At 36.0% G+C, this 18,618-nt stretch overlaps 2 protein-coding genes across 3 annotated transcripts; both read left to right on the forward strand.

The window, feature by feature from the left end:
* Positions 1–200: 200 nt before the first annotated feature.
* Positions 201–2,881, forward strand: LOC111444064 (probable protein phosphatase 2C 34). 2 transcript variants are annotated; one of them, XM_023081993.1, is made up of 6 exons: positions 201–469; positions 1,237–1,560; positions 1,653–1,955; positions 2,040–2,157; positions 2,239–2,462; positions 2,582–2,881. In XM_023081993.1, the coding sequence occupies exons 2-6, from the start codon at positions 1,309–1,311 to the stop codon at positions 2,777–2,779; spliced, it is 1,095 nt and encodes a 364-aa protein (XP_022937761.1). In that variant the 5' UTR covers positions 201–469; positions 1,237–1,308; the 3' UTR covers positions 2,780–2,881. The 2 variants fall into 2 exon arrangements, with proteins under 2 accessions (XP_022937761.1, XP_022937762.1); XM_023081994.1 differs by having other exon boundaries at positions 202–418.
* Positions 2,882–7,639: 4,758 nt separating this feature from the next.
* Positions 7,640–17,867, forward strand: LOC111443938 (topless-related protein 3-like). The gene is made up of 25 exons (XM_023081797.1): positions 7,640–8,024; positions 8,668–8,847; positions 8,955–9,068; positions 9,258–9,416; positions 9,842–10,007; positions 10,093–10,222; positions 10,541–10,656; positions 10,791–10,926; positions 11,052–11,161; positions 11,308–11,374; positions 11,451–11,524; positions 11,611–11,706; positions 11,804–11,896; positions 13,234–13,361; positions 13,694–13,928; positions 14,016–14,180; positions 14,308–14,391; positions 14,719–14,871; positions 14,953–15,063; positions 15,227–15,406; positions 15,485–15,613; positions 16,006–16,101; positions 16,906–17,088; positions 17,170–17,345; positions 17,435–17,867. The coding sequence occupies exons 1-25, from the start codon at positions 7,945–7,947 to the stop codon at positions 17,649–17,651; spliced, it is 3,378 nt and encodes a 1,125-aa protein (XP_022937565.1). The 5' UTR covers positions 7,640–7,944; the 3' UTR covers positions 17,652–17,867.
* The last annotated feature ends 751 nt before the right edge of the window (positions 17,868–18,618 follow it).

Raw genomic sequence — 18,618 nt, forward strand, 5'->3', positions numbered from 1 at the left:
CGAAGGGGAGTAAACACAAGGCGGTGTGCTAGTAAGGACGCTAGACTCGGAAGGGGTGGAATTTGAATATTTTATAGAAATTTAAAGTTAAAAATTAAGGGGTTAAATTTGACATTTTCAAAAGATGGAGGACCATATTGAAAATTCACCAAAAGAAAAGGACCGTCTTATATGCATAACAAACCCACAGTCAAAAGCGGCACGTTTCACATATAATCACTCGATTACAGCTTTCGTCGTACGTCCACTTCGTTTTTTCTCCCATTTTCTTCCTCTTTCGCGCATAAAATCCCAACTCCGCCAATCGCGAACTTCCTATGGATGTTGATCGATTTCCCTCCACTATCGCCGCCGACTCTGTTCGCCGGAATCCCCTTCGCCGTTCTGTTTCCCGGCGATTCCTCCGGATTCCGCCTCTGTAAGCCGCCTCACTCTTCGACCATTTTCGTGGAGTCCGTTTGTGTCTGAGGTTGATTTTCGTGGATTTTTCATCCTTCTCAGTTTTTTTTTTAGTTCTATGAACTCTGAGATTTGATTTCCTTGTCTTGAACCTTAATTTTTTCTCCCCTGTTTTTTGGGGTTTTTTTTTTCTGTCTCTTGTTTTGTGTGCCTGTTCTAATGGATTAAGCAATTTAGAGCTCTGATTAAAGGTGTTTTTCCTTTTGAAAGTGTCATCATAATATGAATAATTAAAGGTCTGTTCTAGGGAGTTGAAAATTGTTCAAAAGATTAACGACAGCAAAATTTTCTCACAGTGAAAAACAGATTGACAAGTTTTTCTGTTTGGGAGCTGAGAAAATTTCAAGAGAACAGGAAAATCTTCTCGCAGTGAAAGACAAACTGAGTGGTTATTCTGTTTGGGAGCTGAGAAAATTTCAAAAGAACAGGAAAATTTTCTCTGTGAAAGAAAAAACAGGATTTCTTGTGACTAGCAAGTGGGTTGATTTTTTTATAGATCCAAAAGCAAGTGGGGGATACTAAATTTGTTTGGCCTTTGATCATTCTTGTCTTTTTTGCTTGAATTGAACTATTCTCAGCACCTCTACTATGAATTTTGTACAATATTCTTATAGGTTTTAGCTGTTTATTATGAATTCTTGTGATAATGGCTTACAAATTCACTGAAACATGTCATTTCCTGTTCTAAAAAGCATAAGATTCTTAGCTTTCTGAGTCAGATCCTGTCCTTTGTTCATGGTATTGGATTTAGCTGATTTTAAGCTGTTTGATGTTCAGAAACTGATTCTTTAAAAGCAAGAATCAAAGTTTTGGATCAGTGGGGTTGTGAGAATTTGAGTTGCAAGGCTAATGGGGCATTTCTCCACCATGTTCAATGGTTTAGCAAGGTCATTTTCTTTCAAAAAAGGTAGAAATTCCGGGAGTTTAGGCAACGAGGGAGGTCGAGAAGCTGCAAAAGCCATGGTAAAGGAAGCGAAAAAGAAAGACTCGATATTATGCACCTCTGGCTTCCTCAATGCAGATGGCTCGGAGAGTTTTGCTTCGGTGTTCTCGAAACGAGGCAACAAAGGAGTAAACCAAGATTGCTGCATCGTATGGCAGGTAAGCTAATCGATCGAAAAAACCAAGTTTGGGAGTTTTTTTTTTTTTTTTGTTGTTTTGCAATATTAGAACTGCTTGTTATGTGTTTTTAGGAATTTGGATGCCAAGACGACATGTTATTTTGTGGAGTTTTCGATGGGCACGGACCGTGGGGTCATTTTGTCGCGAAAACGGTAAGAGAATCGATGCCACCATCGTTGCTGCACCATTGGCAACAAGGACTTGCTCAAGCTTTTCTTGAACCAGAATTGGATTCAGAAAAGAAGCATCAACGATTCGAGTTATGGAAGCATTCGTTTTTAAGAACTTGTGCTGCTATTGATCACGAGCTCGAGCAGCATCGAAAAATCGATACGGTTTACAGTGGAACAACTGCCCTGTCCATAGTTAAACAGGTAAAATGGATTTTTTGGTTTCATGTTTCTTAAGTAGGAAGAATATCATAATCATCATAGATCTTCTTTGCTATTCATTTCTAGGGTGAACTAGTCGTTTTAGCCAACGTTGGCGACTCTCGAGCAGTTTTGGCTACTACTTCAGATGATGGAAGTGTAGTACCGGTTCAGCTCACCGTCGATTTCAAACCGAACCTACCTCGTTAGTGTCTCTCTTCTTCTATCTGGAATATGAATGAAGTAGTTCAAGTTTTTTAACATATTGATATTTTACCATCTTTAGAGGAGGCCGAGCGGATTCGACAGTGCAACGGGCGGGTGTTTTGTTTAAGTGATGAGCCTGGAGTTCATCGAGTCTGGCTTCCCGACGAGGAATCGCCTGGATTGGCGATGTCGAGAGCGTTCGGTGATTATTGTATTAAAGAATTTGGGCTCATTTCAGTGCCAGAAGTGACATGTAGAAGCATAACTAGAAGAGACCAATTCATTATATTGGCAACTGATGGGGTAAGAACCATTTGCTTTGCAGCCAATTCTCGTGATTCTTAAACGACGTCCCGAAAATGTCGAAAACGAGGATCGAGAGTTGTATAACTGAAACGTCTTCTTTTTGTTCGTTTCGTTAGGTATGGGATGTTGTTTCTAACCAAGAAGCAGTCGAGATTGTATCGTCGACATTGGATCGAGCAAAATCATCGAAACGTTTGGTCGAGTGTGCGGTTCGGGCATGGAAACGGAAGAGACGGGGCATTGCAATGGATGATATATCAGCTATCTGCCTCTTCTTCCACTCCTCATCAGATCAAGATCACCTTGTATCCTAGGAGGAAATGGCAAGTAAGCAAAAACATTTTATTGCTCTCCTCCTTATTCTAGTTGTAATATCTTAAACTTCAACATTTCAATAGCATTTCTTTAGTTTTTTTTTTAGAAGAGACCGGAGGGAACGAAATATTTCTTTTAAGGGTATAGAAACATCTCCCTAGTAGACGCGTTTTTAAAATCGTGAGGCTGACGACTATACGTAAGGAGCCAAAGCGAACAATATCTACTAGCGGTGGATTTAGCTGTTACAAATGGTATCAAAGCCAGACACTGGGTGGTGTCCCAACGAGGACGTTGGCCCCTAAGGGGTGTGGATTGTGAGATCTCACGTTGATTGGAGAGGGACACCAAACATTCCTTATAAGGGTGTGAAAATCATGAGGCTGACGACGATACGTAACGAGCCAAAACGGACAATATCTATTAACGGTGGACTCGAGCTGTTACAAATTATTGTGGAATCCCATGTTGGTTGGAAACCAAACATTGCTTGTAAGGGTTTGGAAATTGTGAGGTTGACGACGATACGTAACGAACCAAAACGGACAATATTTATTAACAGTGGACTCGGTCTGTTACAAATTATTGTGAGATCCCATATTGGTTGAAAAGGGGAACAAAACCTCTCTCTAATAGACGCGTTTTAAAATTGTGAGGCTGACAACGATATGTAACGGGCCAAAGTGAACAATATCGACTAGTGGCGGATTTTACTGTTACAAATGATATCAAAGCCAGACATCGGATAGTGTCCCAACGAGGACGTTGGCCCCCAAAGGAGGTAAATTGTGAGATCCCACGTTGGTTGGTGGAGAGGGACGCTAAACATTTTTTATAAAGGTGTGAAAATCATGAGACTAACGACAATACGTAACAAGCCAAAACGAACAATATATATTAGCAGTGGGCTTGAGTTGTTATAAATTATTGTGGAATCCCACGTTAGTTGGAAACCAAACATTCCTCATAAGGGTGTGAAAATCGTGAGGTTGACGACGATACGTAACGAACGAAACATTCCTGATAAGGGTACAGAAACCTCTCCCTAGTAAACGCGTTTTAAAATCATGTAACGAGCCAAAGCAGACAATATCTACCCATGACGAACTTGGGCTATACACGAAGACCAGAATTGCAATATTCGTACTAAACCAAAAAGTTAAATTTATATTTAGTGAATGAAATCTTTTTCAAGTACAAGATTCTCAATGTACAAAAACAAGATGACATAAGAAATGTGATTATTATTTATAAAATGAAATTTGATAGTGAATTTCAAAAGTTGTCACATAGGGGCTTTTTTAAATAATTAAAATAAATAATAAAAAAACCCGTGTAATTTTTAAAAAATTAAATGGTTATCAAACAAGGACTTAACAAATAACGAACCGGTAATACGAGAATTTTCAGTCCTCTGCTCTACTAACTGAGCTATACCGACCATTTCCTTTCCTACACATTATCCTTATTGTCAATAGCATATTTGAACCGGTAATACGAGGATTTTCAGTCCTCTGCTGTACTAACTGAGCTATACCGGCCATTTCTGACACATTATCTTTATTTATTTTCATAGCAGATTTGAACCGGTAAAAAGAAGATTATGAGTCATCTGCTCTACTAACTGAGCTATACAAGTCATTTTCTTTCCGACACATTAGACGTATTTTCAATAGCGGATTTGAACCGGTAACATGAAGATTTTCAGTCATTTGCTCTACCAACTGAGCGATACCGGCCATTTCCTACACATTATATTTATTTTCAATAGCAGATTTGAACCGGTGACACGAAGATTTTGAGTCCCCTACTCTACCAACTGACTCGAGCCGATATTTAATCGAAAAAGCAAATTTATATGACTTAATCATTTGAGATATATTATTCAGATATATTAAATCGATGATGGATACCTAATTAATGAGGGGGTTAAAAAAATTTGATGATCTGAAGAACCCAATCAACCCGATCAACCCGACCCATGAATTTTTATTTGTCTGGGTTGAAAATTTGATGTAATTATTTAAAATTTATATTTAAATTTAATTAAGTATTTGAAATAATAAATAAAATATTTTGTTTTTATTAAATAAATTAAATAAATGATTGGAATAATCCCATTTAAATCAATATTTTTAAATCCAATAATAATTATTAAAAAGTTATGAACATTATTATTACAAAAAATTACAAAAATAGAAATTATGATATTAATATCATTGGAAATAGCGAAATGGAGCCCACCAAAGATTTTGTGATGATTTGGAGCGTTGATAATTAAGCCATTCAATAGGAACGGTTGTAGGAGATTGCTACCTTAACCATAATTTTATTTATTTATTTATTATTTGTTCTTACCTTTTAACCATAAAACACTTGAAATCAAAATAGGTTTTAAAACGTTTAATTCGAAACTAGGATATATGAAAATGACCAAAATACCCTTATTATTATTGTCGGTTATCTGTGATTTGTTGTGCAACTTCTATTGGCGACCAATAATTTTCAATTATCATGAGCAACTTTTTGTATGTGAGGGACATTGACTCCGAGGACAGGCAAGATCGAGCCAAATGACTTATCCTAGTGTATAAGTAAGTCGGATGAGTCGAGACAATCGAACAAGCACACACGAGCAGCGCGTGTAGTCAAACAAGCTTATAAGTTGTGTTCGGTTGGCGAAAAAACAGACCTTGCCTAACGTTCAAATAAGCCAAGTTCTGTTTAAGGTTTGTGACGAGCGTGTTCGAAATCATGATGTCATGTGGGACCCACCAAACTTTTAATTTGACAAATCTATTATTACTAATTTAAGTGAAACCTACCTATAATTATTTTAAAATTATTTTATATTTTTAAATCACTTTATCATAAATGTGAGTATTAAGAATATCGTACAAATCGCCAGCTCATCAATCAACGATATCATCTCACGATAAATTGAAAATTTTTAAATACAAAATAAATAAATAAACCTACATGTGCTTCGTCTCCACTCTCACTTCACTCGCTCTCTAAAGCGCGTGGCGGCTTGCGAAACTAAGTCCTTCCACGTGGCACATAATTCTGGTTCATAAAGCCTATGGGGGCCCTACTTGAAAGGACACGCAACTAGCTCTAAAAAGTTTTTATTTTTTATTTAATTATTATTTTTTAATATTTTATAAAAATAAATTAAAACTCCCACCAACCAGAAGCCACATTTTTTATTTATATAATAAGACAAACTATGTTTCATTATTTTTTATTTATTCAACCAAAAGTTTGAATATAGAGTTTCAATAATATTTTTAATAAAAAATTATATGGTCAGTATATGGACAAAAAACGTCTACTGACACTTTATAGATTAAGTAACAGTCTAGATCTACTGACACTTTATAGATTAAGTAACAGTCTAGATTCACCGGCAGATATTGTCCTCTTTGGGCTGTCGTCTGCTAGGGGAAGGTTTCAAGTTTCCACACCCTTATAAATGGTGGTTTGTTCTCCTCCCAACAAATGTGGGAGGTTACAATCCACCCCCCTTCGAGCCACACCCTTATAAATAGTGGTTTGTTCTCCTTCGAACCAATGTGGGAGGTCACAGTCCACCCCCCTTCGGGGCCTAGCGTCCTCGCTGACACTCTTTCCTTACTCCGATCGACGTGGGACCGCCCCCAAATCCACCCCCTTTAGCACCCAGTGGCGAGAAGGCTGGCACATCGTCCGATGTCTGGCTCTGATACCATTAGTAACAGCCTAGATCCACCGCTAGTAGATATTGTCCTCTTTAGGCTTTCCCTTTCGAGCTTTCCCTCAAGGCTTTAAAACGCGTCTGCTAGGAGAAGGTTTCCACACCCTTGTAAACGGTGGTTTGTTTTCCTCCCCCAACCAATGTGGGACATTACAATCTATAAACATTTCAATGTTATTTTAGAAAGTTTACGAGTATTTTTGAAAAGTTATGCTAATAGTAAAAGTATTTTTTATTTTTTAAAAAATGCACTTTTTAAAAGTTTTTAAAACGTTTAAATATATTTTTGAAGTTTTTAAAAAATTTTAAACGCATTTTTTGAAGTTTTCTTTTTAATTTAAAGATTTTTTTAAAAATATTTTTTTAACTTGAAAATTTAAGAATGTTATTGAAACCTTTTCAAGATAAAAATAAAAAATAAAAAATAAAAAATATTTTAAAAAATAATTTAAATATTAAAAAAATACAATAAAAGCACAAGCACAGCCTCTCATTAAATAAATTTAATATATATTACATATATTTGAATCAATAATGAATAATAAAATATTACTAATACAAGCTTTTTTAAAAATAAAAAAATTATTAATTGTTAATTTAATAATTTAATATTTTTTTAATGATATTTTTAAAAATAAAAATTCATAAAATTGAGATATTTATCAGATCCACATTTAAAACCTTTGGATTACATAATATATTATAAATTATATTTGGAAACAAAATAATTATCTATAAATATTTGTTTATTTATTTTACTTTTAGAATAAAAAATAAGTAATTAAAAAAATTGAGGCATTAAAAAGGGGCCCCACAGTCGACAAATCCGATCAGTAATAGCTATAAAAACGGCGATAATTATCCAATAAAACGAGATAATGCCGATTAATTGCTGAAAGCGACTGTACTTTGGGATGAGAGAGAGAGGGAGAGGAGAGAGAAAGTGGGTACGACCGGACGTGTTTGCGAATATTCACTAGATTTGAATTGGTGGATCAAATCCGCAACACAGCTTCTTAATTGCTCTTATCATACATAAGTAACTTTACTTATTGATAAGTATGGTAAAAGATCGGATAAGGACTTTTTTGCTTATCAAAGTTTGTAACTGATAGGCATGTGGAAAGAGAGACTACTGTAGACCGCATCGAAGATAGCGAGACCAAGTCCTATTCTCTCTTGTCTCTGCAGCCATCTGAAACCCTAGAATTCCTTGGAATTCGCTCCGAGTGATGCGTGAAAGCTTTATGATTCTTTGTTTGTTTGAGGATTTCCGGTAAGTCTGAGCGTAGATTTGGATGTTGCGTTTGATATTACACCGGATTCGGGCGTATTTGGTGGGAATTTGAACTTTCAGCTTTGAGGTTCGGTGGTGGTTTGGTTTCTGGACGGTGAGGTTTTGATTTTGGAGATTATCAGTGGAGATAAATGTCGTCTTTGAGCAGAGAACTGGTGTTTCTCATACTTCAATTCCTCGAGGAGGAGAAGTTCAAGGAATCGGTGCATAAGTAAGTTTATTCTCTCTATAATTCTCCGATAATTGTGTGTTGGAGTCGTTGAATTTAGTTGTAATGGAATTAAACGGGAGAGGAGGAGTGGAAATTGTGAATCTGAACTATATGTTCGTTCGATGCGCGCGTTGAAGAAATGTTAGAACACATTACGTACTGTTGCGGCCAGGTTTCTGTTCTCGCAAGTGTATGCTTGGAGCATATTTGATTTAATTGTTCAAAGCGATATTCCATTATCTTCTTCTCTATCGAGAAATTTGAATTAACGTTTATATGTGATGTCTGGTTATGGGGATTGTTTTCTCTAGCTGAATTTGTAGTATGTGTTACTTCAGAAGGATGACATTCTGTTTCATGTCAATAGATGTAAAAAGATATCTTGGATTTGGTTTCTTAATTTGTTCATCATGTTCAGTAAAAATGTCTGTTGCTCAGTTAAGGATGCGATGAAATGAAACCGAGTGATTTCCCTTATAGCCAGATAGTTTCTATTGTTATTACTAATGCTATTACTATATCAAAGGTTATAAACCTTCAATATTAGCAGTATTGATTATTTGTGGCATTTATTTCCTCCTTAAATTGCATTGTTTTGAATTTTTTCTGATCCTTTGTTTGGGGAATAATTATTTATGTGTAGGCTTGAGAAAGAATCTGGGTTTTACTTCAATATGAAGTACTTTGAGGAAAAAGTTCAGAGTGGAGAATGGGAGGAAGTGGAGAAGTACTTATCCGGATATACAAAAGTCGACGATAACAGATACTCGATGAAGATATTTTTTGAAATAAGGAAGCAAAAGTATCTCGAAGCGCTTGACCGGTATTTGAGCTCTTTTTTCTAGTTCATGCGCACGTAAAAGAATTTTGCTTTTCTCTCTTGTTGTAAAACGAATGATGTATAACTTGTCCTGTTTGATGATGTTGAAGGAATGACAAGCCGAAGGCTGTGGAGATATTGGTAAGCGACTTGAAAGTTTTCTCAACATTTAATGAGGAGTTGTTCAAAGAAATTACACAGCTTTTGACTCTTACTAATTTTAGGTAAGTTTTTACACATGCATTAGTAATAAGAATTCAAAGTTAATTCAGTATCCTTCCTTTATATAGATGATATGAAAGAAAAAGGATCATGGATTGATGAAATTATTTATAACTTCTGAAATAAATTTATTAATTTCATGGGCTTTTATTTACCGAATCTTGCTACTTCTTTGAATAAATTTTTACCAGGGAGAATGAGCAGCTTTCTAAGTATGGTGACACAAAAGCTGCTCGTAGTATAATGTTGATAGAGCTGAAAAAGCTTATAGAGGCCAATCCTCTTTTCAGAGACAAGCTTGTCTTCCCAACCTTGAAGTCATCAAGATTGCGAACACTCATCAATCAAAGGTCAGAATCTTTGTTGGTGGTTGTGGGGAAATTTTTTTTGAGAGTTCCACCTTAAGTTGTTAGTGATTTATCAGGAAAAATGTTTATTGAGCCAATTTAATGATATGTCCTGCAGTTCTTCGTCTTTGTGCCTTTGCTTTGTGGTCCAGATACTTCTATTCTATCTCCATCGACTATATCTATGGATATGGATTTTATCTTTGGCATTGAACTTTGTGTCTTGATTTCACTAATATATTTTAATGTAAAAAAATTCTATGGAGAAAATTAAACTCCTTTTGACTCTAATAAGCAACAACTATCTGTTGACTATTATATGATGCCACAACACTGAAACATAAAGCTTTAGAAGATAATAGTAGCTGCAGATGCTGAGGTACTTGGTTTTTTTACTTCCATACCATTGATATTATTACTTGATGCAGCTTGAATTGGCAGCATCAGTTGTGTAAAAATCCACGGCCAAATCCTGATATCAAAACTTTATTCATGGATCATACATGTTCGCCATCTAATGGTCCTCTTGCACCAACAACAGTCAATCTTCCTGTTGCAAAACCTGCGCCATATGCCCCTCTTGGAGCTCACAGTGTATGGTGTTACATATTACTATCCTTGGATACATCTGAATATTAAGTTAGTTCTAAATTTCCTTTTGGATTTTATTATCAAACAGCCATTTCCACCGTCCGGAGCTGCAGCTAATGCCAATGCTTTAGCTGGTTGGATGGCAAATGCCTCAGCTTCTTCATCTGTCCAAGCAGCTGTGGTTACTGCATCATCAATTCCCGTTCCCCAAAATCAAGGTTTGTTCTCTTCTTCAATTTGCTACTCCTATCTCTTCTTCAATTTGAGTATATAAATTATACAGGGAGTGTTTAGGCAATGCATTTAAAATGAAGAGTTTTCTCCACCCTAGGATTGCAGTAGTGGTTAAGTATTTATAGAAAATAAAGGGCACGTTTGGTTGGTGATAAAGAAACATGAATTTGAAAACAAGAGATTTAATGGAAAATAAAGTTGTATTCCATGTTTTTAATATATGCTCGGCAACAAATTTAGAATTTAAAAACACTGAAAAATATGAAAACACTGATGACGACTTTACATCATTACCCAAGCAGTCTCAATTTTGAAACATGCAAGAACGCCTCCAGCAAATCCTGGTATGGTTGATTATCAGAATCCTGAGCATGAACAACTAATTAAGCGATTGCGGTCTGCTCAATCTGTTGAAGAGGTAACTTTTCCTCTGAGTTCTTATATTATGCATGTAATCACGACTATTTATTTTCTTTAATTTGGTATCTTTGTGTGACTTTCAATGATTTAAGATTAATATTGGTTTTCTCATGTTCACTGTATATTTTTCAGGTCACATATCCAGCACCCAGGCAGCAAGCTTCTTGGTCATTGGAAGACCTTCCGAGAATGGTAGCTTTGACACTGCACCAAGGCTCCACTGTTACAAGCATGGATTTCCATCCAACTCACCACACTTTACTTCTTGGTATGATTGTGTATCATACGAACCTAACCGTTTTTGTTGATCTATATCTCTGATTTCTTAGTCGAAGTTTTAAGATATGTTTTTCCTTCGTTGTTTTATCTTTCCTTATTTGGTCTTTTGGGCAGTGGGTTCTAACAATGGCGAAGTTACACTTTGGGAACTTGGTATCAGGGAGAGATTGATTTCAAAGCCTTTCAAGCTATGGGATATGTCATCTAGGTCATTGGCATTTCAGGTTTTATTCTAGTTTAGAGCTTTTGTTAGTTTAATTGTATGTCAATATTCCCTTTTGGGAACATCAAAATTCTATTTTATTTTAGCACATGGAATTTATTTGAAGTCATGACCTAATATTGATGTCTTACTGAACATGCATTGCAGGCTGCCATTGTAAAAGACGCAATATCTGTTAGCCGAGTTACTTGGAGTCCAGATGGGACTTTTGTTGGTATGTTCATTTTGACGTCATGGACGATAGCCTATTATAGGTGCCCCATTGATTATCTCTCTTCTTGTTGCTGCAGGAGTTGCATTCACAAGACATTTAGTTCATTTATACTCGTACAACAGTTCAAATGAACTAAACCAACAAACAGAGGTTTGATTATACTTTTCTTTTTCTTTACATATTTAATTTGATAACTTCATATTCTATTAACGTATCACCATTGCTTCCCTTTCCAGATTGATGCCCACGCAGGTGGAGTGAATGACTTGGCTTTTGCCCATCCAAACAAACAGCTCTGTGTGGTAACTTGTGGAGAAGATAAACTCATAAAGGTATAGAGATCATCGTTCTTTAGTTAAGAAATCTGAATTCTCATTAAAAAGTTCCTGGACAAACTTGTCTTTGCATTTAATTTGAGAAATTGCACAGGTCTGGGATATAGGAGGACGAAAGCTATTTACCTTTGAAGGGCACGAGGCACCAGTGTATTCCATATGTCCTCATCACAAGGAGAGCATTCAAGTGAGTTCGTGCAAGATTCTTCCTATCCATGCTTACTTTTTAGTATTTCTGCATGTCTCATATGGATGCATGAAGTTTTGTACTTCTCATTTAGAAAATTGGATCGAGGAGGTTATGCCAGCTACTTTCTCTTTATTTTATGAGTTCTACTTTGAGTTGAGCTGTCAATGCACCTTGGGAGGAACATTTTAATTGTCATCAGTTCTTATCCTATTTGGGAGTGGCAAAAATGTCGAGATATCTGATGTCAAAGTCAAGCTCTGTTTCTTCTTTTCTGTATTTCCTTTCCTGAATCTTGTCCGTTAGCTTGTGTCAAGTAGAGAGGTCCACAAAGCAAAGCCTTCTTTGTCTCTGCCTCCTATTTCATTCTCAATCTCCACGAAATTCCCCAATTATTTGCGTGGTTCGGGGTGGGGATTCCACACGGGGAGTTTTTCTTCATTTTTTTTAAAATATTCCTTTTAAACAAATTTTTAATGGATAATTTCCATTTTTCATTATAATTTCTATTAAAAAATGTAAAACATCCTAATTAGTCCAATAATATTTCATAAGGAAAAAGATAATATAATCTACATTTCTAAAAATTTAAATTTGAATATTACAACATAGTCTTCAAATACTTCAAAAATATATAATAAGTTAGTTTTGTGTATATATAAAAGTGAGGTGGGGCGGGGATTGGGGTGGGACTGGGGTTAGGGGATCAGGTACGGAGAAAGTAATTCTCATCCCTGCTCTCTCCCTCATTCCTGCCTTGTTTGGGTGGGTTTCCACGGGTTGAATGGATATCTATAGTGTGAGGCCACAAAGCCTGAAGTTACTGCTAGGGAACTGAGGATCATACACCACATGTATTTTCTTTACTAATTTGCATTTTTAACACTCGTCACCACATAGATGACGGCTCACAGTTTAATTTACATAGAAACATCGCTGAACAGGGTAGCAGGTGGGAAAAGTTATTATGGACTCTTTTTTGGGTTCCTTGGAACTGATTATGGACTCTTTTTTGGGTTCCTTGGAACTGTTGATGGCTCACAGTTTAATTTACGTAGAAACATTACTGAACAGGGTAGCAGGTGGGAAAAGTTATTATGGACTCTTTTTTGGGTTCCTTGGAATTGATCTCTGCATGATAAATCATTCTTTGGGTATGTCTAACTTTGCTTTGATTGGATTAGGAATCTATAGCAGCCGGGCACACTTAATAGCTTCTAGTATCTTATGTAATTTGATAATAGCTATGCATTGGCACCAGCATACAAAGATCATCTTGTCTGTTGGTGCAACTTCATTGGGAGCTTAGTGTAACATGTTGACTTGCGGTTTTGCAGTTCATATTTTCAACAGCTCTTGATGGAAAGATAAAGGCGTGGCTCTATGATCATATGGGTTCAAGAGTTGATTATGATGCTCCTGGAAAGTGGTGCACCAGAATGCTTTATAGTGCAGATGGGAGTAGGTACGTAGTCATATCGATGCATGAAATGGGAATATTTAATTTTCTTGTTATGCTTCAGATTGGGTGTTGTTTCCAATTTTAACCACCTCTCCAACTCTGTTCCATCATTTTTCTCTCCTTCCTCGTTCTATTTCTATAATTCAGTTTTTTTCTCAAATCCTAGAATGCTAGGTTTTATTGACCTCTGAATGATTACAATCGTAATCTATGATTCTATTCGATAAAGTTCCATGCTCTATATCTTTTGTTCACATTTATTATCCTATCTTCCTTTCGACTGTCCTTGAATATTGCATAAAACTTCATTATTATTTTTCCCCTCATTTTTCCAGATTATTCTCTTGTGGAACAAGTAAAGATGGAGAATCTTATCTAGTTGAATGGAACGAAAGTGAGGGAGCAATAAAGAGGACATATGCTGGATTTAGGAAGAAATCAACTGGTGTTGTGCAGTTTGATACTACCCAGAATCATTTTTTGGCTGCTGGTGAAGATAGCCAGATCAAGTTCTGGGATATGGATAACACCAATGTTCTCACTTATACAGATGCAGAAGGTGGACTCCCGGTTAGTAAATTTTATCGTATTTAATTTATAAAGCATTTTTATTCTAGGTTATCCTTGACATTGATGAATCAAGTAATGCTTGTTCAGAGTCTTCCTTGCTTGAGGTTCAATAAGGAAGGAAATCTTCTTGCTGTTACTACGGATAATGGGTTCAAGATACTTGCTAATGCTGTTGGAATGAGATCATTAAAGGCCATTGAATCCACCACCCCATTTGAAGCATTGAGATCGCCAATGGAATCTGCCTTGAAGGTTCATTCATATGTTCACTTTGATATCATTATAATAGGATTATTCTTTATTTGATCTTATTTGTTTTTTATTTTTTCTGAAGAAAATCCTAATTTGATCTTTAAAACTCACAAATATGCATGTTTAGGTCTCCGGGACATCTGCCGTTGCTAGTGTTAGTCCTGTTAATTGTAAAGTAGAAAGAAGTTCCCCAGTCAGACCTTCAATTATCGTAAGTCATGTTTGCCTCTTCGAATTTTGTAGCTTCTAGTATCCCGTTCAGTTTTAGCAGTGACATTGTCGCTCAAAGTTGAGTGGTTTTGCATTGGCTTCTTTCATATATCCTGATTCTTTGGTTCTTGCTTTTATTTTTATGCTCTTGTAATGAAATTTTCTTAGATATCCTTTGTCATTGGGCTAGTGTTCCTTCTGCAGGAAAGGGTGTGGTAGTTCGAGCGTGTTGTCCCTAATTTCTTCTAAGCTTTTAATGTGTTCTCGATTTAGTCTATTATGCTGCTAGTATTATTGTCTATTTTGATTTATCAATCACTTTTTGAAGAATGGGGTCGATGGTTTGGGGAGAAATGTGGACAAACCAAGAACTGTAGAAGATGCAATTGATAAAGCCAATCCTTGGCAATTGGCTGAAATTGTTGATCCAGCCAACTGCCGGTTGGTCACCATGCCCGACAACGCAGATTCCACCCACAAGGTTTGTTATATGTTCAAAATTTTCTTCTCGGGTATTATTTTCCATATGCCTCAATTCTTACATAGAAATCGTACCCTTCAGGTTGTTAGACTTCTGTACACAAATTCTGGTGTTGGTCTTTTAGCCCTCGGGTCAAATGGAATCCAGAAGCTCTGGAAATGGACGCGTAATGAACAGAATCCAAGTGGAAAGGTACTAGCTCGGAAGCTTTTGACAACAAATGCTGATTTCCATCGGTCTCTTGTGATTATATTTGCAGATATTTTAGTTTCTGTTGCTATTCATGAACTTGGTCTTTCCTTCACTCTTTTTCTGTTTATTTGGAAGACACTTATATTAACCGTTGCGCTTTTAGGCCACTGCCAATGCTGTTCCACATCATTGGCAACCAAATAGTGGTCTGCTCATGACCAATGACGTCTCAGGTGTAAACCTTGAAGAAGCTGTCCCGTGTATAGCACTATCCAAAAACGACTCGTATGTAATGTCAGCATCTGGTGGAAAAGTTTCATTATTTAACATGATGACTTTCAAGGTATGTTATCCAAAAAGACGCATTAATTTTGTTTTATCTGTGGTTCTCTGGTTGGTGATGAATTACTTCGACTTGTAGGTGATGACAACATTCATGCCTCCTCCCCCTGCTTCTACCTTCCTAGCTTTCCACCCTCAAGATAACAACATTATTGCCATAGGAATGGAGGATTCAACCATTCACATATACAATGTCAGAGTGGATGAGGTATGTTCTCCTTGAAATATAGTTTACTTCCATCTGTTTTTCATGTGAGGTGTAAAAAAAAATGCATGGCTTCTTTTTATGAGGCACACAATGAAAAAAGTAATTTTTTTTTTTTTTTAATAATATGACAAATAGTTTAAGAAAATATAGTTTTTATTCAAGATGGTAAGAATATTCTTGTGTTTCTTCCTTAGAAATTTGAAAAAAGAAAATTAGGAAGTCAGACTCGAGGTGCTAAGGTCCACCCTACCAGCACGAAGGCGCCCCCTCAAGGGAGCTTCATTAAGGGAGCTTCGCTCCAAAGACGCAAGCGCCTTGGACCTAGTCGCATGCGTTATACATATTTCAGTTCTGCTCTCTTATACTAATGGCATATTATGTCCTCTCTTCAGGTAAAATCAAAATTGAAGGGTCACCAGAAGCGTATAACTGGTCTGGCATTTTCGAGCAGTCTCAATATTTTGGTTTCGTCTGGCGCTGATGCTCAAGTGAGTGATTTTATTTACCTGTGAATATTATTTCTGTTCTTTGTTAAGAAACTATTTTAAAAAACAACACATGTGAAAAACTTTGGCTCTGTTATTTTTGTTAGGCTCGTCATTATGTTTTATGGCTTGAATGTCCTTTTACCAATTGGGATTCATCAATCTGTACTTTCTCCCTGATCTCGTCCTGCTTCCTCCCGTCGAGGGTTAATTTCTTTTAGTTTAAAATATCATTAGGTTTGTTCAATTTTAGTCTCTATACTTTCTATAAATTTTAAAATTTATCTCTACTATTAGGCTAGTAAGGTCTAAACAATAAACTAACCACATAGAACATACAAATAGAATATAACTCACAAGTGAAGTGACCAAAATGGTTTTTTAACCTTTTGTTTTTTTACTGCCAAACCATGTGTATTTCTCAAAATTAGTATACTTGCATTATTTATTGTCGCCTCTATTTTACTCCGACCTGCCACTTTTTTTAGTCTCCTTCAATTCTTCTAAGTGGTACGATTTCGGGAATGTGTTAAGTTGTTGTTCTATGTCCAGGCCATTTATTGTTAGATCTTTGTTAAAAAAGAGGGTAAAATAATAGCATGAGGCCTATGCATATGTGTTCTTCATTCTTTTGCTCGAATTCTCATATGCATATGATGTGCAAATGTTTTGGTTCTCCAAGATTCGAGATCCCCCAGAAACTGATGCTCGGTGTTCGGGTGGTATGGCTTGGATTTTTGTTTTTGGCAAAACATTTTCCTACTTCCATGTATCTCTTGCCTTACCAATAATTGCTGAACTCTGCAGCTATGTTTGTGGAGCATTGACACTTGGGAGAAGAGGAAATCCATAACAATCCATCTCCCAGCAGGAAAGGCGCCCGTCGGGGATACTCGTGTACAGTTCCATTCTGATCAGATACGTTTGTTGGTAGTCCACGAAACACAGGTAGCTATATACGATGCCTCTAAAATGGATCGTATTCGACAGGTATAGATTTTCCCATCGTTGTCGATTCCAGTACCGATGCTGTCGTAAACATGATATAGAACTCTTCATTCTTCTCTGCAGTGGGTTCCACAAGACGTGCTGCCAGCGCCTATTTCTTATGCAGCATATTCCTGCAACAGTCAATTGGTCTACGCAACATTTTGTGATGGTAATGTTGGAGTGTTTGATGCCGATACTCTTCGACTAAGATGTCGTATCGCCCCATCAGTGTATTTGCCTTCTGCAGTGTTGAATTCGTAAGTAATCAAAATTTATATTTCCATGAAAAAATGTTCCCTAGACTGATGGCATTACATTTTTGTTTTCTCATTTCTAAATTCTGTAGAAGCCAAGCTGCATACCCGCTCGTCGTCGCGACACATCCAATAGAACCGAACCAGTTTGCGATCGGGTTGACTGATGGGTCTGTTAAAGTGATCGAGCCAACAGAATCAGAGGGGAAATGGGGAGCAAGTCCGCCGATGGACAATGGAATTCCGAACGGTAGAACGGCTTCGTCGTCGACCACCAGCAACCACACACCAGAGCAGATACAAAGGTGAGATATCTGGGTCTGTCTGTTTGAGCTGTAATTTTATCAAGCTATATAGGTCAGTGAAGTAGGTTCCCCTGTTCTCTTCCTCCATTTCACCCTTGTTTAAAAAAATGTAAGTTTTAGACATCAATTTATATATAATGCTTAGGGGATACATTCTTATATTCTTATTTATTGTAATTAACTCATAATTGAATATTCTACTTAACAACCCTCTCTTCAATCTTTTTTTTTTTTTGGATTAAAACATTCAAATGCCCAATTTATTTTATTTATATAATTATTTTTATTGAAATTGGTTAAATAGTAATAATAATTTTCGTACATGGCACCATAAAAATATATTTTTAAAATTTATGAAATGAAAAGCTAATAGAGTTAAAACGGATTAATTTTAAATTTTATTGGAAGGCTAAAATTGAACCTTTAATAATATTTGAACTAAAATAAAAACAAAATTTAAATTTAAATATAGAGACAAATGATTTTATTTTTTTAACTTTATTATATATATATTGAATGCATATAGGTAAATTATAAATTTGATCTTTATCGAATTTACTCTAAATTTGAAAACTTTTCAATTTAATTAATTTGTCATTATTCATTTCTTTTATAAGTATGTTAAACGAAACAAAAAAACGGGTATAAAAAACTTTTCACAAAGAAACCCAATTCGATTGGTTAAATTGAAAAAAATATCCAGAGTTGAGTGAAGAATAGAATTTGATAATTCGAATAATCTAAGATTCATTCATTATAATTCGATCTATGGATTGGAGAACTTTTTCATTGTTCAACCAAAGATTGGACTGATAGAACAAACACCATACAAAAAAAAATTGAAAAAATTAGAGAAAAGACACGAAAAACGCGATTCTAAAGTTAAAAGCAGACTACAATCGTTAAGTAACTAATTTGTTAGCTTGCTTTTCTACTACTATCGTAGAATTTTAAAGGTAGGTATATCTGTT

This window comes from Cucurbita moschata, unplaced genomic scaffold (assembly GCF_002738365.1).
Source record: "Cucurbita moschata cultivar Rifu unplaced genomic scaffold, Cmos_1.0 Cmo_Scf00006, whole genome shotgun sequence".
Classification (NCBI taxonomy): domain Eukaryota; kingdom Viridiplantae; phylum Streptophyta; class Magnoliopsida; order Cucurbitales; family Cucurbitaceae; genus Cucurbita; species Cucurbita moschata.